Below are 25,804 nucleotides of genomic sequence, written 5' to 3'. Positions count from 1 at the left end.
GTGGATGTAGGCGGGTGCTGCCTTACCCGCCCAGGAGATGCATGACCCAGATGGTTGATGAATGAGTTGACTTGTGTAGGTGTGGTGGAGGTCATCAAGAGTCAACAGGAAATCAGCAACTCCCACTGAAACCTACTCAGACCCATGCAAAGTTTAAAAAAAAAAAAAAAAAAAGTTTCTAAAAGGAAAGTTAGAAAGAAACACTGAAAACCTTCATGTTTTACAAGCAAGTATGTAAGTATGCAAGTATATTATAAATGTGAGCAAGTGAAGGAAAATCTCCACAGATCTTTGACAAAAAGTAATTTGATTTCAGTGTATTGCCCTGGGAAATCAAGACAGGCCTAATTACAGGTACAGTCAAAAACAGAAGATTTATCAGCCAGAGAAAGTGTTTGATATCGGTTAAACAATACGATATTTGTTTGATTATTGTATTGCATGTATAATAGAGCTCGACAAGCTATACACTTTTCAGCACACATCAAAGGGCCGTTAGACAAATTCCTGGGTTGTGTTCGGCTCTTAACCCCTGCAGAAACTTTGTATAGCGTGAGTGACAAATTGCAACAAATTCATGAGCCGACAGGAAGAATTCTTCAGAGAGACATGGTTCATGAAGTCAGACAATGTAAATACCTGGACAGCACGAGGAGAGGTACTAATGGATGGAGAGGAGCAGCGAACGGAAAGGGATGGGAGAGGTAAGGCGACAGCGACACAAGGAGATGTTTGGCTGCCAGCAGTCAGCCTCATAGAAAAGGTCATTTCCAAAGTTACATGCCATGGGGGGTCGGGACAAGCATCCCATAAAGTAGATAAAGAACAATAGCAGGAACTATAGGCCACAAAATGACTGGAGCCTCTCCCTGGGCAAGAATAATAGAAAGACCCTGTAAGATCAGGACACACACTCAGTGTGAAGGAGACAGGGTGGATGAGATATTTTTATAATGTGATTAATGCTAATGCAACAAGCAGAGTGGGACCATGAGAGACGCTGCCAGACATAACTCCACGCCTCACTCATCACTCCATAAATGCTTTTTTAAATTTATGAGTTAAGAATAAATGCTCATCTTCCAGGAAAACGCTGCACTTCAGGAACATCAACAAAATGAAAACAAGACATGAAACTACTACTGAGTAACAGAAAATGAATAATATTCATCTAATTTCGAACATTTCTTATATAATATGAGTTCACATTTAAAGGGGCAATGTGAAAATAGTGGCCACATCCTCCAAAAAACTTGGGGGCAGCATTTCACCTTGTGCAAGAGTTGAATAATTTACCAATTGTAGCAATTAAACTTTTCAAGATCCTGTAACTTTATTACAGTTAAACACGCAATGTCCTCCAAAATGTGTAGTGACTTTTTCAGATGCTGCGATTAAGTGAGACTGTTTTTATTTGGAGCAGAGACTACTCACTCAACTGAGCGCATAAAGACCAACAGCCCAACAGTGATGCAGAGTCAGGTATGGGGTCTCCACACACAATACGGCCTGCTAGTGCCACAGTCAAATTTAGTTAGGATGTTATCGTGTATCCAGGTCTCCGATATCACCTCAACACAGCTCTCCTTGTAGCGGTTTGTAATCGCCATGCTATTCGGCCTGTTGGCGAGAAAGATGCTGGCTACAGAACATTTATGCAGGGCCACTTTTAGCCTGGATCCTGGCTCACTTGCCTCAGTTCTGCTTCCTCTTGCATCGCAGCGTGTGCCGTCTCTCAGCTGGACTATTGTTCTCGGTGCACTCTCGGGGGACCCGTCCATTGTAATGGTCTCTGAAACAGAATCTCAACTGGGTGTAGGTCTTTGTGATAGTTTTGTTTTAACAGCAATAAAGTTGCTAACTGTTGGAGCTACTGCTAACAGTGTGGCTGTGTTTACTTCTTCACCCTCTCCAAAGGTACACTACATTGACGCCTCTCTAGGCACAAGCAATATTTCACGACAGGAAGGGCCGGGGCTAGCCGGAATGCAGATTGAGATACACTCAGCGGCCACTACATAATTGACACCTGTTCATCTGCTTGTTAATGCAAATATCTAATCAGTCAATCACATGACAGCAACTCAATGCATTTAATCATGTAGACATGGTGAAGACGAGCTGCTGAAGTTCAAACTGAGTATCAGAATGGGGAAGAAAGGTGATTTAAGTGACTTTGAACTTAGCACAAACTGCTGATCTAACAACCATCTTTACGGTTTACAGAGAATGGTCAGACTGGTTGGAGATGATAGAAAGGCAACAGTAACTCAGATAACCACTTGTTACAACCAAGGTCTGCAGAAGATCTCTGAGCACACAACATGTCCAACCTTGAAGCAGATGAGCTACAGCAGCAGAAGACCACACCACCACTTTATTAGATACAAACTTCACCTAATAAAGTTGCGGTGAGTGTGTGTGTGGATAATATAATGATAACTTTTTTGAATGTTTTAAACTTAAAATCTGGCTATATGTTACACCTTTAAAACAGGGGCTTGTTGAACATATCACTCTCCACATTTGTTTCCACAAAGGTGTTGATACCATGTTTGTTTTTACTGTTAAGCTCATTGAATGAACATTGGATTGTAAAAGTGGCACAACTGTATACTTTGTGGCTCGGTGTGCCACTCAGGTATTCCCATTTTCATTGTTTGAATTCATAAAGAGCTGTCTGTGTTATGATGGAACAGAAGAGTTTCGTCTAGTTTGGGGTTAACACTCCATATCCTTTTCCAGTCAACGCATTGTTCCTTTTACCACTGATAAATATCTTGTTTAAACAGCCCGCAGACACACCACGCCGTCTGCATGTTCATAAATCCTCTGGAACTGATCAACACAATGGCCCACATTCCTGGTATTTAAAGGAAGTCCCTTATATCACTGCATCTCCTCTCCTTCAGAGACACACACATTCTAGGAAAATGACACTGGAACAATAACAACTATACATGCATGTCTGTTTATTTCATTTATTTTAAAAAATAAAGTGAGATTGGGACACATCACACTTTGGGGGGTGTCCGTCCAGTGATTTACCTTCGGTAACGCATCGATGGACCTCTCACCTACACCCTGTTCAACTCCAGTTACATCTTTGGCAATGCTGGAATAACAACAGCATGGGCAAAAATGTCCTTCAAGATTAGCCATTGCTTTCCTTTTTTAAATTTAGAAACAATATTAGTCATTAGAAAGAAATGGAGACTTTTATCAGGGTTAAATCATTTGACCTGGCTCCAGCATTGTCGCTGTATGTGGGATTACAAAACACCCCCTGCTAATTATGGCTAATGAGGTGACACACTGTATAAAAATAAAATGATTTCATATCCATTGGATTAAAACAGTGCGAATGGAGATTTTTACATTCACTATGACTCAGTGGACTCTTGCAGTCATGAACTTATCATCCAACTTTGCAGCTCATTGTTCCACTGAAGACTGTTGTGAACAGAGTTTTTCCAAGATCTAGGTCACAGGTCAGCAGGAGCTATTGGGTGCACCTGTGATGTTATATAAGGGGGTTGCAGCTCCCTGTTCAGATGGTTTTCTGTTTCCAGAGAGTCAATATGATCAGTTGGCTTTTTGTGTTTTCTGTTTGAGTTTGACTGTGAGATTCTTTCTTTCGGCCAATTACCATGCACTTTATTTCCACCCTGTCCACTGATTCCTTCTTGTTTACGGGGTCTAATTCTTTTGTCATAATTTAGATAGAATCAGTTGGTGGCTGTAGGGAGTTTTATTTTATGTCACCTTTTAGACCCATATCCTAATTTGTGCAGTTTTTATTAGATTCCCAAACTGCAATCCCTGTCCTTCAGGCTCTGTTTGTGGGTAAATGTAACAAGACAATTTTTTGCTAAGTTAGCTAACTAGCAATTAATCCGCATTAGCAAGCAAACTAATGTTAGCTAGCATTATCCAGCTAAAACTTTATTATAGAACCCACTGCAGTTGCAAACAAGACCTGCACTTCTTTGCTATGATTGGTTAGGGATGTGCCTTACGTTCTTGTGGCTTAACGTTAACCTTATTAAGTGTATGGAGAGTTGGTTTCTAAACTGGCTAGTAGCTAACAAGCTCAGGTTGGAAGTCATGAGGTCATGTCTCAAAGTTGTGTTTTGTTCAGTTTTGTGTGCATTGGTGGGAACATGATAAAGGTTGTTGATCAGTTGGTTAGTTAAGCAGAAATTTACTAAAGTTACTGATTAACTTAGTAGTTTTCATGTCGGTTTCATGGGACAAAATCAACAATGTTTGTATATATTTACTGATGTATTTCTCTGCTCACTGTTGCGAGTGAGGGGAATCTGTGTGTAGTGAAAAGGAACACAAACAGACTGGCAGCGTTGATCAATGAACATAGATGTGTTTAATGTAAAAACATGTATACAGCGGGATATTTTTGTGTGATTTTAAAAGCTTTCTTTACAGAAAATGCTTTGCTAAACACGACATGTAAAAACAAAACAAAGGGGGTCTCTGTGAGATGCATGTAGGTTTAACTGCGTCAATAAACAACTTCTTACTAATGCTACGGTATAATAATGTGTGACGCAGGACCTAAGGCGTAACTTGTTTGTGACAGCAGTGGGATTCATAATAACACATCAAATTCAAATCTCTAATGCTCGCCTACAAAGTTGTCTCCAGTACTTCACCTACCTACTTGAACGCCCTGATTCGGGCATATGCTACCTCACCACCGTTGCGCTCTTTCAATGAATCATGAACCACTCTGCCATCCTTTCGTTCAAGGCAATCCAAATGATTTGCGTTTGTTCGTTCCCCATTGGTGGAAAGCACTCAACAGAGCAGGGCCATCCCTCTCTACCTTTTAAAAACTCCTGAAGACCCAGCTCTTCAGAGAGTACCTTCTCTCCTAGCGCCACACAACAATTCTACTCAAAGAATTGTCACTTTAGATAAAAGCGTCCTCTAAATGACTAAATGTAAATGTAAAACCACAACCTCTCAATATATTTCAGAATTGTTAGCTTACCTGCCCTTACAAGTAGGAGTCCATGAGTCCTCCATGAATCGAACACCCTGCCGATGCTGACTCTGTGCTGGACCTTTATTGACATTTTTCTGGCTCTGTCCTGAATTCTCGACAAACAAATCAGTCCTCAGGCTGACAATAAGCAACCAAGAAAATTGGGGAAGGTCTGAGTTTTTAAAATCTATTTTCACATTTAAATGAACAGTTGCCTCTTAAAGTCGTCACACACACCTAAACCATGCAGAAGCTCTTCACAGGATCCCAAGATAGATTTTGGTGTGATTATTGTGATGTAGGGATATAATGAGAATCCAGCTGCTATGCAAGGTAGCTTTTTAACAGCATCATAGCATATAGTAGTACACTGTAATTGTATTCATCAGTTTGGTGAACCCCATACTCTGAGTCTCAGTGTACGCTGTTGTATCAAACAGGGTAAAACAACTTCACAAATGCAGCACTAGATGCTTTGTCATCTTCACCGTGCATATTTGAACGTGCAGTATATTTTGAAAGGCTTTAAACTTTCCGCCCTTCTGTCCAAGGTCTCGGCCCATTCAAGCTAAGATCCTTGGGTGTTTTCCTATGCAACAATAGAAAACGGTGGCATTGCCTGCACTTCCTCACGTAGTCTCATGAGATGGGAGAGGTTCATTCACAGCACCCAATACTGGGGTTGCACCAGAGAGAAACTTCCTTTGTTTTACATTAGTCTGAACCTCTTTTGAATATTCCTTTCACCCAACCTTTCAAGAAGCAAGCTCTATTTTGATCATATAATGGTAAGATTTTACAAACTTTGTCCTGTTTTATCTTGTATTTATCCCAAACTCCTGTGTGTTCACTCCTGTCAGACAAAGAACAACATCTCACTCATTGCACACAATCTCTGATCAGAGTCAAGGTGTGGTTTGATCCATGAACCAGGCTGCCATGTGTGATTGAGTTTCTCAGGGGTCTCATGGGTACCAGACCCTTTTCCTTGTGGCTACACAGTTTAAACCCCCAACCATTACAGACATCCATCCTTCTCGGAAATGAACTCCTCGCTAACAGACATGGTTTGAGGTTACACCTCAGCTCCATCAACAATACGACTTTGATCTCCTTAGGCGTTTCACAGTGGTATACATTGTATTACTTAATTGTGCCTCCTCTGAGCTCGTACCTCCCGCATAGCTCTCTGGAGGACACAAGGGAGGGTCGGGCTGTGCAAAGGATGGTGTGTGTGTGTGTGTGTGTGTGTGTGTGTGTGTGTGTGCAAAGGACAGATTGTATTCCTGGCTTTCTTCATTCTGCTGAAGAAAAAAATCCACTGAGCAGTAGGACCCAGAGGATTTTTGCAGAGAAAAAAAGACAGCACACCTTTATGTTGTCTGAGGCAGGACAAAGATGTGAAAAAAGTTGTTCAGCACTGTAACAAAAAAGGTTGAGCTTTGAGCCATGTCATTGGCTAAGAAGAGCCTGACAGGAAAATGCAATGGCTCTTGAGGTCAGGGCAGAGTCTGCTATAAATGTATTGCAACAGACAACAACTTTACTGACTCTACAGCGGGGCTTGCATGGTGAGCTGTCATAGCTCATCTCTACAGGGACAATATGAGCGCTTCTGTGGCCGTGTACAGGAATATTTACACAGAGGACCGCTTCAAACAGGCCTACGGCTCCGATGACAACACAAGTGGAAGTTTGCGGCTCCGGGAAAGGCTTGCCTTGAGGTGCAGGTGTTCAAGGAGAGCCTGCCTTCACCTGTTGAGGGAGAGAGTGCCCATTTTCAACTGGCTGCCAAGATACAGACTAAAGAAATGGATTTTAGGAGATACTATCGGAGGACTGACAGTTGGTATCCTTCACATTCCCCAGGGTGAGTTCATTAATATATATATATATATATATATATATATATATATACATGTATTTCATTTTAGAATCAATTGAGCCATGAATTGAAATTGAAATTATTTAATTAAGAAAAAATGTATAACGCTTTATGGATTTCTTGTAATGCATGTCAACTTAAAAAAGAGATTAATGTAAAGTGTACAATTATATCAGTTCATTTTTTACTTACTATTGAAACTTTGGTGAATTGTGAAATCTTTGTTTTACATTTTTTGTCCTTTGTTTCATTTGATATTTAAAAATTGAATAAGGCAATTTTGTCTTCTAACCTCTCCTACACAGTTTGTGTATTTAAACTAAAACAATTATTGCAAGGTTTGGATGTGAAGTGTTTAAATTATATATAATTATAATTATTATATATATATATATATATATATATATATATATATATAATATAATATAATATAATATAAACTAAAAGACAATAGCTACAAGGCTAAACTGTCACAATTTACATTGTCACAGTAGGGACCCTAAATACAGTCTTTATTAGTTGCTGGATCTGTCACTATACGCTATTAACATTGCCTACATCATCCATATAGGCTTTCATAAGGAAAGAGTTTTTATATATTATTCATATATATTATATGAGAAAGAAACAAACATGTTTACTGATAAACTGTCTTTTTAAATCCTTTAACAGGCATGGCCTTCGCTTTACTCACATCGGTGGCACCAATATTTGGCCTGTACACCTCCTTCTTTCCTGTGGTGCTCTATATGATTTTTGGCACAGGTCGTCATGTGTCCACAGGTAGGACTTTTCTCCTTAATATGCATTGGGTAATCTAGAAAAGCATAATGAACATCATTAATTAACAGGGTTTCATTACAGGGGCATAAGAAAAAAATGAATATGCTTTTGTATCACGATATTATGTTCTGTGACACTGATTCTCTAAAAATCACAATTCTTACAGTATCACAATATATTGAATTATAACCCCTCTATCATGAAACATTTCATATCCCCAGATTCTACACAGCCCTATTACTTTATCTCATGCATGCATCCTGAACTCAGTGTGTCAGCTCTCATATTTTCCTGTTACTGAGATGATGGTTTGTTCTCAGGTACCTTTGCAGTAGTGAGTCTGATGACGGGCTCTGTGGTGGAGCAGCTGGTTCCCACTCCTCTGGAGATGAACTCAAGTTCATCTGAAGCAGCCGACTTCGAGGCCCAGAGGATCGGAGTTGCCTCTGCTGTTGCACTCCTCTCAGGGATTATTATGGTAAGACATTTTATGGATTAGTCACAAAGCGAAAAAATAATGAAACTGAGATCTACTAGCCGACATGATTGTACAACGCAGCTTGTAACTATATCTCTTTTGCCCCAGCTCTGCATGTTTGGTCTTCAGCTGGGCTTCCTCTCCACCTATCTGTCAGAGCCAATTGTTAAAGCTTTCACCAGTGCTGCTGCCTTCCATGTGACTGTCTCACAGCTGCAAAGCATGCTGGGGCTGCGGCTCCCGCGCCACACTGGGACCTTCTCCCTCTTCAAGGTAGGCAGCGTTTCACAATGACATCTGCAGACTGTCCTCTTCCCTTAAAAAACTTAAGTTGTTTGTTACTACCTTTGGGAAGGAAGTCAGCTGCTGGTTTAGAGATGCTTCATTACATTACATTACATTACATTACATTACATGTCATTTAGCAGACGCTTTTGTCCAAAGCGACTTACAATAAGTGCATTCAACCTGATGGTACTAGACATAGACCATAGGAATCAAGTAAGTACATAACTTTAAGAGCTAACTGTCATTGCTAAAGGAGTGCTATATGTTAAGGAAGAAAAGAAGAGAAAAGAGTAAGAGCTTTTTTTTTTTTTTAATATATCTGTTAGGTGACCATGACTTAACCGAGGTATTGTTGGAAGAGATAGGTCTTCAGCCTGCGGCGGAAGATGTACAGGCTGTCTGAGGTCCTGATGTCGGTAGGGAGCTCGTTCCACCATTTGGGAGCCAAGACAGAGAAAAGTCTGGAGGAGGTTTTGAGGCGAGTTGACCCACGCAGGGTGGGAGTCGCCAGCTGTTTGGCTGATGCAGAGCGGAGAGGACGGGCAGGGGTGTAGAGTTTGACAAGGTCCTGGATGTAAGTAGGACCTGAACCGTTAGCAGCAGAGTACGCCAGAGCTAGAGTCTTGAAGCGTATCCGCGCAGCCACCGGTAGCCAGTGGAGGGAGCGGAGGAGGGGTGTTGTGTGTGAAAATTTGGGAAGATTGAAGACCAATCGAGCAGCTGCATTCTGGATGAGTTGTAGAGGTCGGATGGCTTTGGCAGTCAGGCCTGCCATGAGGGAGTTGCAGTAGTCCAGGCGTGAAATGACCAGTGCCTGAACAAGGACCTGAGCTGCCTTCTGGGTGAGAAACGGGCGGATTCTCCTGATGTTATGCAGCAAGAATCTGCAAGATCTGGTAGTGGCGGTGATGTTTGTTGAGAGGGACAGTTGGTTGTCAAGAGTTACGCCAAGGTTTTTGGTGGTTTCTGTGGAGACAACCACTGTGTTCTGGACAGTGATGTGGAGGTCAGTGGTGGGGGAGCCCTTCCCTGGGAGGTAGAGTAGCTCAGTCTTTCCCAGGTTGAGTTTGAGGTGGTGCAAGGACATCCACTGGGAGATGTCGGTCAGACATGCAGAGATACGTGCTGCTGCATGTGTTTCAGACTGGGGAAATGAGAAGATTAGCTGGGTGTCGTCGGCATAGCTATGATAGGAGAAGCCATGCGAGTGGATGAGGGAGTCAAGGGAGTTGGTGTATATCGAGAAGAGGAGCGGACCAAGGACCGAGCCTTGAGGGACCCCGGTGGTGAGTAGACAGGGTTCTGACACAGAACCCCTCCAAGTTACACGGAAGGTGCGGTCCTTGAGATAGGATTTGAGCAGAGAGAGGGCAGAGCCAGATACTCCAAGGTGGTGAAGGGTGGAGATGAGGATCTGGTGATCCACAGTGTCGAAAGCTGCAGAAAGGTCCAGTAGAACCACCACAGATGAGAGAGAGGCCGCCTTCGCCTTGTGAAGCTGTTCAGTCACAGCGAGAAGGGCCACTCAACAGAGACTGCCCTCCTTGACCGGTGAGGGTCAAGGAGGTTGTGCCCGTGAAGATAGCAGGATAGTTGGTGGAAGATAGCCCGTTCCAGAGTTTTGGAGAGGAACGGCAGGAGAGAGACGGGTCTGTAGTTGTCCACTAAGGATGGGTCGAGGGTGGATTTCTTTAGGAGAGGATTCACACTTGCTTCCTTCAGAGAGTTAGGAAAGCAGCCAGTAGTCAAGGAAGTGTTGATAAGATGGGAGAGGAACGGGAGGAGATCCGGAGCAATAGACTGAAACAGGTGGGAGGGAATAGGATCCAGCTGACAAGTGGTAGGACGGGCAGAAGTTACAAGGCTGAGCACTTGAGGAGGAGACAGTGGAGTGAATGCTGAGAGGGAGGGAGACGCTGATGGGGAGGGAGGAGAGGCAGGTTGTAAGACTGGATGGGTAAAGGAAGAGCGTATGTCCTCAATCTTTTTCAGGAAATGGTTGACAAAGTGGGTCGGTAGGAGGGAGGAGGTAGGAGGGGGGGGCGAGCTAACGTTAGCACGCTAGCTCGCCCGTATCAATCACAAACAAATCCAAAAAATGAAAGGTACACATTTTAGTTGGTCCCTCTTAACGGCACCGAGCTGGTCTTGTTGGTCAGATAGCCCCGCCCCCAGCCCCTGACGTAGCAGTTCGCCGTTCAAGACAGGACGGGAGTTGATTCTTTGGCGGTAGAAAACCAAAGAACCGGGTCGCAATTTGGCACTGGCTGGGAACCGGCTCCGGTCAAAAAGCCCTAAGAGGGGACATTGGTGGATGGGTCACACAAACACAGGACTTTGACACTATTCATATCTGTTGTAAAACCAAAAGGTTAACGTACTATATTTATGTAACGAGAATATGTCACGTTCCACGTCAAATGCGTCAGTACATCACATACTTATGTACAGAAGTACATCTGTGAATCCAATCTGACACTTTACACAAATGTTCTAAAAAATTAACTATTTGCATTTTTACAACCTGTTCTGTCCTCTCATAAGCAGCTTTTCAGGGAATATTTGTCATGTGACCGTTCGTCTCAGCAGAATCAATCATGGCTTCACAGTGTCGCTGAGGGGCAGAATTTAATGTTTTTTACAGGATCTAGTTATTCCAAATTGTTTATTTTTGGCTTATGTTTGTTTATGTTTTCTATGAGACATGTAGAATAAAGTGATTTTGACAGAAACATCCCAAATTCATGCTTTCTTGTGGCTGCTTTTTCGAACTGACACTTACTTAACCTATAAACATTCAAAGACGGTTGGAAAGTTTAAATTTTGACAATAATGCCTGTTTTTACTGTTTCTTTCTACGATAACCGAAGTATCTTTGGTGATCTACGTACATTTCAAAAGGTTATGAATTGTTAAAAAGTTAAAACTTTAACTGCCCAGAGTGTGTTCTGCCCTAGGTGCTCTAAATAACGGTAGGCTATAATCCAACAGCGCTCCGAATTTACCGATTATCCAGTTTGTGCAAGAATATGCTCCGGCTGTCAGAGTGACACACCCAAAGTAACGTTACAAATGCACTTAATCTAATCCAAACCATTAAATTTTCCCGAACCTGACCAAGAAGTTTTGTTTCATATTTCAAGGGTAGGGACAAACCGTACGAGTTGGAGGACTTGCATCATGATGGTCTAATTATTTTTGGAATTTGCTGTTTGCACACAGTTCACTGACTTTGTGTGTTTGTGTGTTTCACAGACTTTAGCGTCAGTGATGGAGAACCTGCCTCACACAAACATGGCAGAGCTGCTGATCTCATTGGTGTGTCTGGCTGTTCTTGTGCCGGTCAAGGAAATCAACATGCGTTACCGGCAGCGCCTGCGTACACCCATCCCTGTGGAGATCCTCACGGTTAGTCAGCATTTATAAAGTAATGAGGGTACATTTATTTATAGTATTTTCAGCAGGTTATAAGTTATGGTTTTATACTTTACTCCTCAGGTTATCATTGCTACAGGTGTGGCCTACGCCTCCTCGCTGGACACTTCTTACAACATTGAGATAGTCGGCCACATCCCAGCTGGGTAAGATTTTAGATTTTTAAAAAAAGCCCTCAAAGCACAGACGAGCTTCCAGTAGTTTGACTTTTAATCCTCCTCCTCAGATTCCCGGGGCCTCGGATGCCTGCCCTGCACACTTTACCTGACATTGCTGGAGACACTGTCGCCATCACATTTGTTGGTTACGCCGTGTCCGTCTCACTGGCGATGATCTATGCCGATAAACATGGATATTCCATACACCCCAACCAGGTGAAGAATGAGTGAGAATGTCACAGCTGCTTGTTTAGATTTCATCTTCTCACTGACCTGTTATCTGTTTGTTTTGGACCTTTGCTTCATTTCAGGAGCTCCTGGCTCACGGCATCTCCAACACAGTGTCTTCTTTTTTCACCTGCTTTCCCAGCTCGGCTACTCTGGCCACTACAAATATACTCGAGAGTGCCGGAGGATACACACAGGTAGGACAGTACATTTACTCAAGTAATGGACTTTGAGTATTTCCACATACGTAACTTTATATTTCTTCTTCATGACATTTTAGTGGCAAATATTGTACTTTTTACTCCACTACATTTAGCTGACTGCTCAAGTTACTTTTCAGGTCAAGATTTAACATGAAAAAATACTTGCTGAATGAATGAGTTAGATGATTATAAATTAAACCTTAAACAACCATTAAACAGTATATTAACTAGTTAAAATTAACCATACTTGGACAACAATAAAATGCTGCTTACATAAATGCATCAATACAAATAATCTAATAATATATTGAGAATATAAATAACAATTTGAGTGGGGCAAGTCCTTTTTTTGGGATACTCTTTGATACCTTAAATACATTTTTACTGCTTCTTTGTCTTTGACGTCATACAACAGTGAATGAATCCAAATGAATGATTGATTGATTAAAACCAGAAAAACAAGGTGATTTGAGTCCTGTGTAATAGTAGAACATGAAGTGGAAGAGCCTAGTCAACAATAAGTTAAAGCATTGCATTAACTTAACTCTAGGAACATTTTTAGGGAGAAATTAAAAGCCAATGGTATCAATGGTGCATCCATGTTCATTTCTGAGTTAAAATGGCAATATAAAAAAACATTAATTCTCAAGAACACTTACTCATCCAGCAAAAAACAAGGCAGCAGTCCTTCGATACTTATTTAGTCCTGCCTCAAACATTTCAAGCAACAAAATTAAAAAATTGGGTTTTCATTAGCTGTACTTGAATGTAGTTGAAATAACGAAAATCTAAGAATGCATTGACATCTAGCTGTTTTAGGATTTACTTGCATACCAAACTTCCATATTGTCAATGCAGAAAAATGCTCCAAATAATGACATGAAAAACAGAAGGATTTCCAGTAAGGGATGTGTGTTGTTTGTGTTCCTGCAGCTCTCCGGCTTGTTCACAAGTCTGGTTGTTCTGGTTGTCCTGCTGCTGATCGGTCCGCTGTTCTACTTCCTACCAAAGGTATGTTTATATACGCATATCTGTCGAAGACTGAGAGAAAGAAGGAGAGAAAAGTCCACTCATCTCATCCTTTAATCTTAATCTCTTCCCAGGCAGTCCTGGCATGCATCAACGTCACCAGCCTCAGGCAGATGTTCCTGCAGTTCCAGGACTTACCTGAACTGTGGAGAGTCAGCAAGATCGACTTTGTAAGGCAATAGAATAATCAAGCAATATAAGACGTACATGTGTGTTTTCCTAGTATTGTTCCCATGCATAGAATGTAAAGCACAAGAAAATGAAAGGCAGATGGTTAATTAGCTCCGTGGTTAACATTAGATCAACAACTGACCCATAATGAACATCTAATTAGGTTTTTTAGTATCTTTACATATTGGATCATATTATTATTATGCTCAGGCAGTGGCCACTAAACACTTAATTCACCTTATCTGCAGTAAAATATTATGGTATTTTACCTCTAAGCTGCAGTTTAAATGTCTACTAGTAACACAAGTATTTGTGTTGTATTTGCTGGCTATATTATTGGAGTAATGCAAGGTCACACTGTTTTTCATACAGTCTAAATCATTTTAAAACTTGATGATGCATCTGTAAATAGTAACTGTTGCATCACAGTTGCATGGCTATTTAAAAATAAACACAATGAGTTATCAGTCAGGCCATGAGATAATGAACTAGTAGAGCACAGGTTGCACACACTGATTGCTTGGCAGGAATAACCCTTTTTTTTGGCTTCTATTGTTAATTATTATTTCCTGACATGACAATATGTTGTTGTGGCTTGTGTAGATGGTGTGGGTGGTAACCTGGCTCTCTGTAGTGGTACTAAATGTGGATCTTGGCCTCGCTATTGGAGTGGTGTTCTCTATGATGACCGTCATCTGCCGCACACAGAGGTACACTATCCATTCCTTCTGCACAAATACTATGGTGTAATCCTGCTCTATTGTAATGAATACATTGACATCGAGAGGTTAAACATGAACGGATCACAAATCTTCAGCAAGAACTATGTTAAAGTAAATTTTAAGGGGATTACGAAGCACCATAAAAAAGCAAATTGACAAGGACACGGAGTTTAATACCTGATTTAGAGAATCACTTCATACCTGTGAAGCTATGTGGGTTAATTTGTGTTTAATTAAAGTTTACCCTGGTTCAACAGGGCTGGTTGTTCAGTGCTCGGTCGGGCCAGCAACACAGAAATTTACAGACCTCTGGAGAACCACAGCAAAGTGAGGATGCTCTTGCTTAATAATTGTTTGTTTGCTTTGTATCAGCTTTATATAAGTTATATAATATCTTATTTAATAATAATATCTAATCTCACATGCGATGCAGCTTGTGCTAGAATTAAGTTGGGGCGCTCCTGTTTGCCCTTTCAGTGCTATGAGGTTCCTGGAGTGAAGATCCTGACCTACAACGGCCCTATTTATTACGGCAACCGCAGCTTCTTCAGGAAGGAGATGAGCCGGCTGTTGGGCCTGACGCCAGAGAAGATTCGCAGCCGGGAGAAAGCGAGGAAAGCCCTGGAGAAAAGGGAGAGAGAGGCCACCGTCAGCACTGTGGTATGACTACAGAATGACATAATCAAATATAGTTCACACTAGAAAATTTTATTTCAGTCTCTTACTGTTTTCTCTCTCTCTCTGTTGTTGTTTAGGAAAGAGGCATTGCAAACGCATCATTTTTTTCAGAAAACGAGTTTTTTAAATCTGGTAAGATTTACAAGATAAAGAAAACATTGTGGTTCTGTGTGGGCGATACTAAATATGCATAGATCCAAAAACTAGGAGTTCATTTGGAATAACAGATAAAAGCCACTCTTAGGGCGCTTTCACACCTATCTCGTTTGGTCCGGACTTTAGGACTTTTCAGTTTGATCCAAACCTAAATTCCAGATGTGAAAGGTGCCGCACCAAAGGACCAAAGTTTGGTCTGACCAAAAGAGGTGGTCTCGGTCCGGACCAAACGAAGCAAAGTCCGAACCTTTTGCAGTGTGAAAACAACTTTTTTTTATAGTTCGGACCTTTGTGTCAATGACAGGAAGTTTTTTTCTTCTTCTGCTCTCGAATTACGGTACAGGAAGTTACGTCACGCTAATCAGCCGTTACAGCAAAACACAATTAGCCTGGCAGATAAAACAAAATATATGACAAAATGACCCGTAGCAGTACATGGGGAGATGAGGAGATTAGATGCCTGATTGAAATCTGGTCGGACGACTTCATAAAGAGCCAACTGGAGAAAACACATAAAAATAACGAGACTTTCAACTTCCCACACTCACATTCTCTCCGGAAAAGACTTTGCCATAACTCGCAGGATTGCGAGCCGTAATCTCCTCCTCTCCTGTCGACGGCGATACAGTTTTCGCATGAATCTTGCGAATACCAAGCACTCTCACATATTGCTCATTAAGCTGGTGCTGCTGGTAGCAAAAGACCAGCAAAAGTATTACCACAGGTAAAAGGTGTCTCGCTGGATTCATTTTGTGTAAACACGTTAAGGAAGTAACACTGATGTCAGATGCCAGCCGGCCTAAAAACGCAGCGTAACCAAAACAAAGTGAGCCGCGGTAGTACACAGGGAGAGGACGTGTCCAGTAGAATTGTCTTGGAAAGTCCGTTATCCCTTTTGCAGTGTGAAACCAAAACCAACAGGACCAAATGTATACAATGTAACAGAACACGGACCTTGGTTCGGACTTTCAGGTGTGAAAACGCCCTTAGAATGAATAAACCAACACCAGTTTGATTAACCCTCCCTTGAGTGCACAATAAAAATAGGAAATAGGAAAAAAATAGGAAATTAAATCAAAATTGAGATATCTGTTTTTGATAAAGATCCTTTCAATCAGAAGTTATTTGACCATTAAAAATTACTTTAAAATATTGGTGTATACATTTTTTGCAGACACGTGCTGCAGATTATTTCAAGCATTCAAAGCTTCCCTTTCATTCCCTATTTTCCTCTCTGTAGAAACCTCTGAGAGCGATGTTCAGGCGGTGTTAATCGACTGCAGCAGCGTGATATTTGTTGATGTTGCTGGAGCGAGACTCTTTACGCAGGTGAGTCTACTAAAGCAAGAAATGATGCTTCAAACTTCACTGTACAGCGTTCCCTGCAATATCTTTGTGTGTTGTTTTAATTTGATTTAATGTGCTTTTGGTATTTTGCAGATGTGCACTGAATGCCAGAAAGCTGGAGTTCATGTGTACTTGGCAAACTGCAATGGTACGGCCAATTAATACCTGAATTATTTCATTCCTAAAGGCTTTTTTCCTGCATACACTGAATACTGATAATTGATTTCTATCTCCTTAGAGAGCGTCTTAAAGATCCTAACATCAAGTGGTCTCATGACCTACATGAACCCTCAGCATATATTTGTCACTGTTCATGATGCAGTGATGTATATCCAGCAGCAGAAGGTAAGCAAAAAAAAAAAAAATATATATATATATATATATACAAAAAGTTTGATTTCTAATTATAGATTGTCCTAAACAATGACACAACTTCTGTTGTTTGCTGAAGGAGAAACCCCCTGAACCTCCAGAGAACACCACGACTGTTTGGGTCTGAGCCAGGAGCGCAGTGATGAGTCATGCTCCCGTCAGCCGTGTGCTCAGACTAAAGAGGCCGAGGGCAAAAGGGACTTCTGCATTATGTTTGAAAGCAGCATTTGGTCCAGACTTCACTATATACCAGTGTTCTAAACAAGCAGTAGCCAGTTGTAGCAATATTTACAGTAGTTATTACATTACAGTTTTACCAGTTTTCTTACAGGTATTGGACTCACTCCTGGCATATTTTAACCCTTTGAACCCCATTTATTGTAGAAAGAAACTGTAAAAATAGGCACCATCGTTGGAGTAAAGCGTTAACCTTTCCGACGGTCCTTGAATGGATCATAGATTATGAAAGATTCTATAAGAAAAAGTAACCAAAATGAAGCTTAAGATTGATTTCTATCAAAATCACTTTATTCTACATGTCTCATTTAAAACATTGCCAAAAATAAATCGTTTGGAATAACTAGATCCTGTTAAAAACATTAAATTCTGCTCCTCAGCTACACTGTGAAGCCATGATTGATTCTGCTGAGACGAACAGTCACGTAACAAATATTCACTGAAAATCTGTTTACACAGAGCCGAGAGGAGAGGACAGGACAGGGGAGGCTGTAAAATGCAAATAGTTAATAGCCAATATTCCTGACACTTATGGGCACTTGGAAAAGTGTTGTCTATATAGATTAAATTTTATCAGAACTTCAACTTTCAGAAATTCAGTGTTTTTTTTATGTTTATGATTTATGTCATTATAACTGTGTTATTCTGCATAAAATACATTCTTGAGTTGTTCACACTTCTAGACATGGTTGTGCTGATTCTATAGAGCTGTAGGACTTTTAGAATTTATATACTGCAATAAAATACAAGGCCACAGTGAGTAAAATGTAAAAAGAGCAAAAAAACGCCCTGAAACAGCTTGTTGGGGTTCAAAGGGTTAATCTGATATCAGTAAACATTAACAAAATCAGGAGGTTTTAAATCAGGCAGATACAACAGACAATCTCTTAATACATATTTAGTGTAAAACAGTATAAACATCAAATGTGTAATTTTTGACTTATGACTATAAAACTGTATATATTTTGTCTTGTATCGTCTTATATGCTGGAATATTAGTATAGTGATATTTATTTAGTGTCTGTTTGTTGTTGCAATGCAGATAAATATAAAGTGCACTGAATAGTTTGATGTATTTTACTTTGTATTTATACGTTTTGAAATATGTGCTCAAATATGCAACTATGTACAGTAAATGCCCTCCCAATCTGCCTTAAAATGTTTTGTCTTTTAACTCCTGAGAGACTGCACAAAATATTGTATGAATGACTTTTGTATTTGTCAGCAACTGTAACATCCAGTGGCTGTTTTGACAATAAATATATCTCCAAAAACACAGCTTGTCAGTGAATGAAACAAGAAATGTCAGAGAAAATTGGGTTATATTTCTACACCGATACCTGAGTTAGCGTGGTTATTAAGTATGAATACATTTCAGATGGAAACACAGTGAGGAATGTGAAGCACGCCACTCTGTCAGATTAATAAGAGAGAAGAAGAGAAGTCTTTGTATTTGGTGAGGTACTGTAGGCATGAGTGCAATGAGATATAATGAAACATGAAAAAATATGACTGAGGATATGAGGATTTTTTTTTGCCACAGCAAGAAGTAAAATTGGAAAAATGAGAACATAGTCAATCCTGCAGAAATCTTGTTTATTTCAATCAATTAATGAATCGAATTTGATTAAATATAGCACCTTAAAATCAAGTGAGTTTAAAGTGCTTTACAATTTGAAATAAAAAAAAAGCAACAACATAATATACAGAAGAAAAGGACACAGAGACCAATGCACACGGAGTTATAAAATGAGTAGAAAATGACTAAAGATCATACACACACACACACACACACACACACACTTGTACTTCTATCTTTGTGAGGGCCCTCATTGGAATAGTGAATTCCCTAGCCCCTTACCTTAACCCTTAACCTAACCTTCATCACAAGTAAATGCCCAACCCTAGCCCTAACATAAACCTAATCTTAACCTTAACCCTAAAACAAAGTCTGAACTCTCAAACAAGCCTTTAAAGAAATGAGGACTGGCCGAAATGTCCTAACTTCACCAAAATCTCCTGACTCTGTTGGTTAGAGAAACACAGAAACACAACCTATAAATAGAACAAGTATAAACCATAAAATAAAATAAAATCCAGATTAAAAAGAGGTTTTTAGTTTAAAAGTATCAATATTTCCAAGGTTTCTCAGATCCTCCGGCAGGCTGTTCCAGTGTGTTGGAGCTTAGCGGCTGAAGGCTGAATCACCAAATGTTTTAAAGTAAGCTAAAAGAGAAGGGTCAGAGGATCTGAGGGTCTTTCCTGGTTCAAAAGCCACAAGCATCTCTGAGATGTAATGTGGTGCAAGGCCATGTAGTGCTTTGTAAATGCGTGCTCACCTCCTGGTCTTAGTCAGAACTCGTGCTGCAGAGTTCTGAATTAGCTGCAGCTGATTCATTGTTTTCTTGTGTAAAAGAAAACTTGTGTAAATGTTTTTTGAAATGATAAAATGCTGTTCTTGTGGTATTGCGTTTAAGTCAGAATCTAAATTGCCTCAGGTTGGATGACCTCCAAGCCCTAATATCTAAAATTCAGTAAAAGTAAATCATGCATAACATAATATTCAAGATATACAGATGTCAATTAATGTATATTTTCGTATCAACTAACCTGTTTTGATTCAATACAGCTACTGCAGAAATACAGTAATAAACTATTACAACATGTGTTTTACCAGTCATAAATGCCATTACTTTAATTGGAAGTGATGTCTCAGCTCACCACCATGCTGCCCTCTGCTGTCCAACAGCTAAAGGTTCCCCCCAGCTGCTCCTCCTCCTCCTCCTCCTCCTCCTCCTCCTCATCCTGTTACCTTGACCTGATAAAACTATATGTAGTGTGAGTTCAAAACCAGGACGAAAGAGGGAAAAAAACTAATTATTTCCTTGCTTGATGTTGGATAGCCAAGTTATTAATTTTTTCCAGTGCATATTTCAAAGAGGCCTCTAGACACTGTACCCTTTGGGTTTTCCCTTTAAAGCTCAAGGAGTGTTTCACTAATTGGCAGGAAGTAGTCCACTTCAATTAGAACATGGTACACAAGGCTCTGGCCAAATGTTTACTAAGCCAAATTCTTCTAGCAGGCCACACACACACACACACACACACACACACACACACACACACACACACAAAATCAGAAAGTAAAACTGCAAACTCCTCCGGGAAGGTCAGTTATTTAATGACAAAAGCTTTGATTGCTCACAGGTAACGTGTTCATGTTCTTATAATTATATAAGCTGACCCACACACGGAACAAAAACAGAAGAGGCAAAAACAGCAGAATAATATTTGCAAAAGCATAAAAAATCATGTTATTTCTATTATTTCTAATTAATGCAACAATAAGAATTATAAGAAGCAGCAAAAACACGCATTCAAATGTCGGCCTACTGCAATTCCCCACAGGAGTGATCATTATTAGTATAAAGTGATATTGAAACTAGGAATAATAATTTTAGGTTTCTCATGACAAAGCAGAGGCTCATTCAACTTGTGTGGCATTTTTCTCTGATCTTTTGTTTCCATCTTGTGGTCAAATGTTAGAATGACAGCTGATGTCTCTCAGTTTAAATAAGAAGCTCATTATCTTCTTTATTCATCCTTGTTTATATCAAATAAATGTACACACAGGCCTTGTTATATCTGTCACTCAGTGGTGGGAGAAGTATCCAGATTCATTGCTTAAGTACAAGTAAAAAACGACAATTTAAATTCAAATTAAAAGTCCTGCATTTAAAATTCTACTTGAGTATTAGTGAAGTATTATGGGCAAGATGTATTAAAATGCTATCAAACTTGTTTGGGACAGTTTCCCCTGATGGATATATTTATTGTTTATGATATTATTGGATTGTTTGTACTTATGCAACTATGTCTAAGCACCAGCTGGTCAACATGGAGCCAGTTTTTAACAATTTTTTAAACAGAAGCTGTGAGGTAATTCATGTTAGGAGGATAGAATAAATAAGGATCTCAGGATGGCCTGACAGGAGAGGATTGGGAGAATATCTGTGACGATTGATTTGAGATTGCACATATTCACTGGTTCGATCGATTTTAATCCTTTCTGCTTCGGATATTGCACTTCCGACTGCAGCATCCATTGCTTCAGCATATTCTAGTACTTGTGCTTCAACCACAGCCGCATCAGCTTCACATTGTAACAGTAATGCTTCCAACTCTCTTTGAGCATCCTTTGCGATCCTTTCTGCCTCTGGCAGTCTTTTCCATTTTCAGTTTAGCCTCTTGGCTAGCATATGATGCTCTCACTTTCGTGGCTTCTGCTTTAGCCCAGGTGCGGGCTGCACTTGCAGATGATGATGATGATGCCGATGCTTTGCTCCTAGCAGTGGAAACATGTGACTTACCACTTGATGCCATCTTGCCCACTTCAAGGCGTCAGATTGTGCCTTTTCAGCAGTGTAGTGTTCTCGTGCAGGGTGTTGCAACTCTGACTAAACACCAAGTGAAACCACTGCCAATGAAGACAGAGCTTTAAAAGTGATCGGTAAAATCTTAAAAACAATCCTTAAATGAACAGGGAGCCAGTGCAAAGATGCTAAAATCGGGTGATGTGATGTTAAAACCAGGCAGATAGTGGACCCCCTAACAACTCACAAAGCCAGACACAGTTACTTTTCTTTAAAACAGTGTTAAAATAATTTGATTATTCTATCTTGTTAAAATGATTTGATTACTCTGCTTCTTTTTGTCTCTGTTGTCTGCCTCTGTGTGGTGAAGATCACTATGCATGCGTAATCCACTAAACCTTGGTTGTACTATCTCTCTCTCTATGCATTTATATATTAATCATGCAATATGATTTTGATACAATGATTATGTTTGTGTGTTAATGTTGGTTTAGAAACTGTGATAACTTTAATTACATATATTCCATTTGCTTAAACTGATTAAGAGTCTATAATCACAAAGAATATATTGTATGTTTCATATTTTTTAGACTTTAGAATACATGTAGACATTGAAAAACCTTTGGCTCCTATTAAATCTCTGTAAAACATAACAAGGCAGAATGTTTGTCCTAACAAGTTTGTTAGCAGGTCAGGGCACGGACTTGCTGTAACTGGGCAAGAGAGATTGTTGCCCTGTGACATGACGTGTCCCTGTATTGATTAAAACTGACGAATCAACGGATCAAGAATGCGGAACTTCCTGGAAGAAATGTTTAGTAAACAATTGTTAGATAAATAATGGGTTCGAGGGAAAGGAGGGGGGTTCAGACTTCACAAACTGAGACCAGTCAGTGTGTATCAGGGACATGGAGAGTGAACCCAGAGATCTCTGTAACTGTACATTTCTTGATGTATTGTAATAAAAGTATGTTAAACTGAGAACTTGGACGTCTCCTGCTCATCATTCCCCATCAACGATGAAGAAATAGGTGAGTATTTTGGTATTGAAGTCAGATCCTTTAATTTTCAACGTTTCCTCAAGCTATTTTTCTAACAACGGGAACTGTTTTCCATCTGGGTGCTCAGAGGTAAAAAAAAAAATGCTAATTTGCTCCAACAGTTGCAAACCACCAAACCAACCTTATCTGCACATTTTATGCAAACATCATGACATGCATTTCAGCCAACAGGCCAAGTAAACTGTCACATATATGCCTTTCCACAAGGGTCAACAAATAGATCTGTTAGAGTTTCCATGAATGAACTGACAAATTGAAACGTGATCGAAATCTGTTGGAATTTCCTAAGTGCATTTACTCAAGTACTGTACAATTTTGAGGTACTTGTACTTTACTTGAGTATTTCCAGCTTTATACTTCTACTTCACTACATTTTAGAGGCAGATATTGTAATTTTTTACTCCACTACATATATTAGCTGACAGCTTTAGTTATTTTCCAGGACGAGATTTAACATGAAAAAATATGATCAATTTAAAATGATTACGCATGTTTATACATTTTACTACATACAAGTAGCCCTATCTGGAAAACATTAAAGCACTGCTTAATAATGCTCTAATGATATATTTAGAATATATAAAACAGCACTTTTACTTGGGTTTTTTTCTTTTAATTGTACTTTTGGTACATTTTAATGCTGATTCTTTTATACTTTTACCTAAGTAAGTTTTGAATGCAGGACTTTTACTTGCAGTGGAGTAATTATGCAGTGTGGAATTTTACTTAAGTAAGGGATCTGAATGCTTCTCCCACCACTGGATTCAATCAGTAAGAGAAAGCACATACTCAGCATACAGTACGGACTGTATGAACCATAAATCAAATCAAATCAAACTTTATTTATATAGCGCTTTTCATACATAAAAATGCAACACAAAGTGCTTTACAAAAAAAAAAATAAAAAAATAAATAAATAAGAAAAAACAAACAATAAAAATGACAAAACCCACCCCTCCCTCCCCCACATACACATCTGTAAGTATACATACACAAACATGCACACACGCATTTAGTCATTAGCTGACAGCTTTAGTTACTGAGTGTGACACACAAACACACTCAGACTCACACACAGCACATATTGATTGACAGTGTAGAGACATGGCAAGGCACCGAGGATCCAGATGAGGAAAAAGCAACCTGTGGGAGCCTCCACACTGAGAGGTGGCAGAGCCCACAGCCATAGAGGACACCGTCACAGAGACCACCAGGACCCGGGGAGACCTGGGCGGACTCCACACATGGTGCAGAGCCGCCCAGTCCCCCGGGCCCAGGGAGTCCCCAAGACCACATCCCCACGGGCAGACCCAACACACCCCCCAGTGAGGAGGCCCCCATGAGGAAACACTGGAGCTAAAAACTAAAAGACTAAAAGACAACAGGACAGGATAAAAACTAAAAGACTAAAAGACAACAGGATAAAAACTAAAAGACTAAAAGACAACAGGATAGAAAATAAAAGATAAAAACTAAAATACAACGGGAATAAATAAATAAATAAATAGTAAAATAATCAGTTAAAAGCTAGACCAAACAGGTGGGTCTTGAGCCTCCTTTTAAAAAAATCAACAGTCTCTGCGGTCCTGATGCCCTCTGGCAGGCTGTTCCAAAGGCGTGGGCCATAATGGCTGAATACAGCCTCCCCGTAGGTTTTAGTTTTTACTCTTGGAATGATTAAAAGGCCGGTGCCAGTAGGGAACCCCACACTTGATTTCATGTGTTCTGGAGGAGCATGTATCCATACTTACAAAGAAACTTCGATCTGAGAGATAAGAACTGAACCAGTTAAAAACAGTACCAGAGAGGCCGACCAGGGTTCGGAGTCTGTTTAATAAAATGTGATGGTCTACTGTATCAAAGGCGGCGCTGAGATCCAGTAGAACCAAGACTGTTAATTTCTCTGAATCTAAATAACACCTGAAGTCATTTAAAATCTTTAAAAGAGCTGTCTCTGTACTGTGGTTCATTCTAAAACCAGATTGATATTTCTCTAAAATGTTGTTTCTATTTAAAAAATAATTTAGCTGGTTAAAAACCAGTTTTTCTAAAATTTTACTTAAAAATGGTAAGTTGGATACAGGCCGGTAGTTATTTAAAATGTTGGGGTCTAAATTACTCTTCTTCAGAAGGGGCTTCACCACTGCCGTTTTGTAGGCAGTGGGGAAGACACCCATCTGAAGAGAGCAATTCAACATTTAAAATCTGTTCCTCAAAGAAAGCATAAAATGATTTTAAGAGTGATGTGGGAATAGGATCTAAAAGGCAGGTTGTTGGGTTTACTTGGGAGAAAACTCGACCAAGTGTCCTTGCATCAACGAGGGCAAAACTCTCCAGTGTTTCCTCAGATAAGTGCGATGGTTCAGGTGTGTAAAAAGTTACATTCTGGGATAAAAGACTGGATCTGATACCATCGATTTTACTTCTGAAGTGGTCTGCAAAGTCCTCGCAGAGGACCTCTGATGGCGTCATGTGAGCTTTATTAAAACTAGTGTTGGTTAAAAGATCGAAGGTGGAGAAAAGAAACCTGGGGTTGTTTTTATTGTCTGTGATGAGTCATACATGTATGACCATGTGTTACTATATATGCATCTGAAACAGCTGAGGGTTTAAAGTGATTCACTGGTTGTTTGCCTTGCAATCACATTGTAGTATTTTTGTTAGTGTCACTTGGTTTCTGGGGTAGTGGCGGCTCCTACTGGTCCAGCCTGTGAATTATATTGAGCCTGCTGTGCTCAGTTACCAATTAGAGACTAATTAGACTACTAGAAGCTACCATCAGAAGCCACAGGCAGGAAAAGGGGTGACACTGAAGAGGTGCACTGATTATATTCTGTGTTTGTACAGTCATTTTTGAATTGATAAACTTGTGTTTGTAATATTCATTTTATTTAATTTACTTCTGTACCAGAAGAAAAACTTTGGGTGCAGTTATAACACTTGTGAAAATTAGGATAACACTTACAGCAATGATAGTGTGAATGCTGAGCACACTGATAAAAAAAAGAGAAAAGATGACAATGTGACAGAAGCAGGAGCCAGTCATGGCATGCCCAGTAACAAACGTATATGGCTCCACCAATCACTACCTGCAAGCAATCTGCAGAGGAAAAAAATCTGTGGAAATTTACCAGACAACATAATAAAAAACACCAGTAGTTTATATCCAACCAGGCAAAGCAGTGAGTAACA

The 25,804-nt window shown here is 40.0% G+C and overlaps 1 protein-coding gene across 1 annotated transcript; it reads left to right on the top strand.

The window, feature by feature from the left end:
- The first annotated feature begins 6,505 nt into the window (after positions 1 to 6,505).
- On the top strand, positions 6,506 to 18,442 carry slc26a10 (solute carrier family 26 member 10). The gene is made up of 18 exons (XM_059333268.1): positions 6,506 to 6,878; positions 7,566 to 7,676; positions 7,997 to 8,154; positions 8,263 to 8,427; positions 11,698 to 11,850; positions 11,941 to 12,023; positions 12,104 to 12,251; positions 12,347 to 12,460; positions 13,400 to 13,477; positions 13,570 to 13,665; positions 14,270 to 14,376; positions 14,646 to 14,715; positions 14,866 to 15,048; positions 15,144 to 15,198; positions 16,463 to 16,551; positions 16,663 to 16,717; positions 16,808 to 16,914; positions 17,021 to 18,442. Exons 1-18 carry the CDS (start codon positions 6,614 to 6,616, stop codon positions 17,066 to 17,068), a joined length of 2,085 nt encoding a protein of 694 aa, XP_059189251.1. The 5' UTR covers positions 6,506 to 6,613; the 3' UTR covers positions 17,069 to 18,442.
- The last annotated feature ends 7,362 nt before the right edge of the window (positions 18,443 to 25,804 follow it).

This window comes from Centropristis striata, chromosome 5 (assembly GCF_030273125.1).
Source record: "Centropristis striata isolate RG_2023a ecotype Rhode Island chromosome 5, C.striata_1.0, whole genome shotgun sequence".
NCBI lineage: Eukaryota > Metazoa > Chordata > Actinopteri > Perciformes > Serranidae > Centropristis > Centropristis striata.
This window is presented reverse-complemented; position numbering and strand designations above follow the sequence as displayed.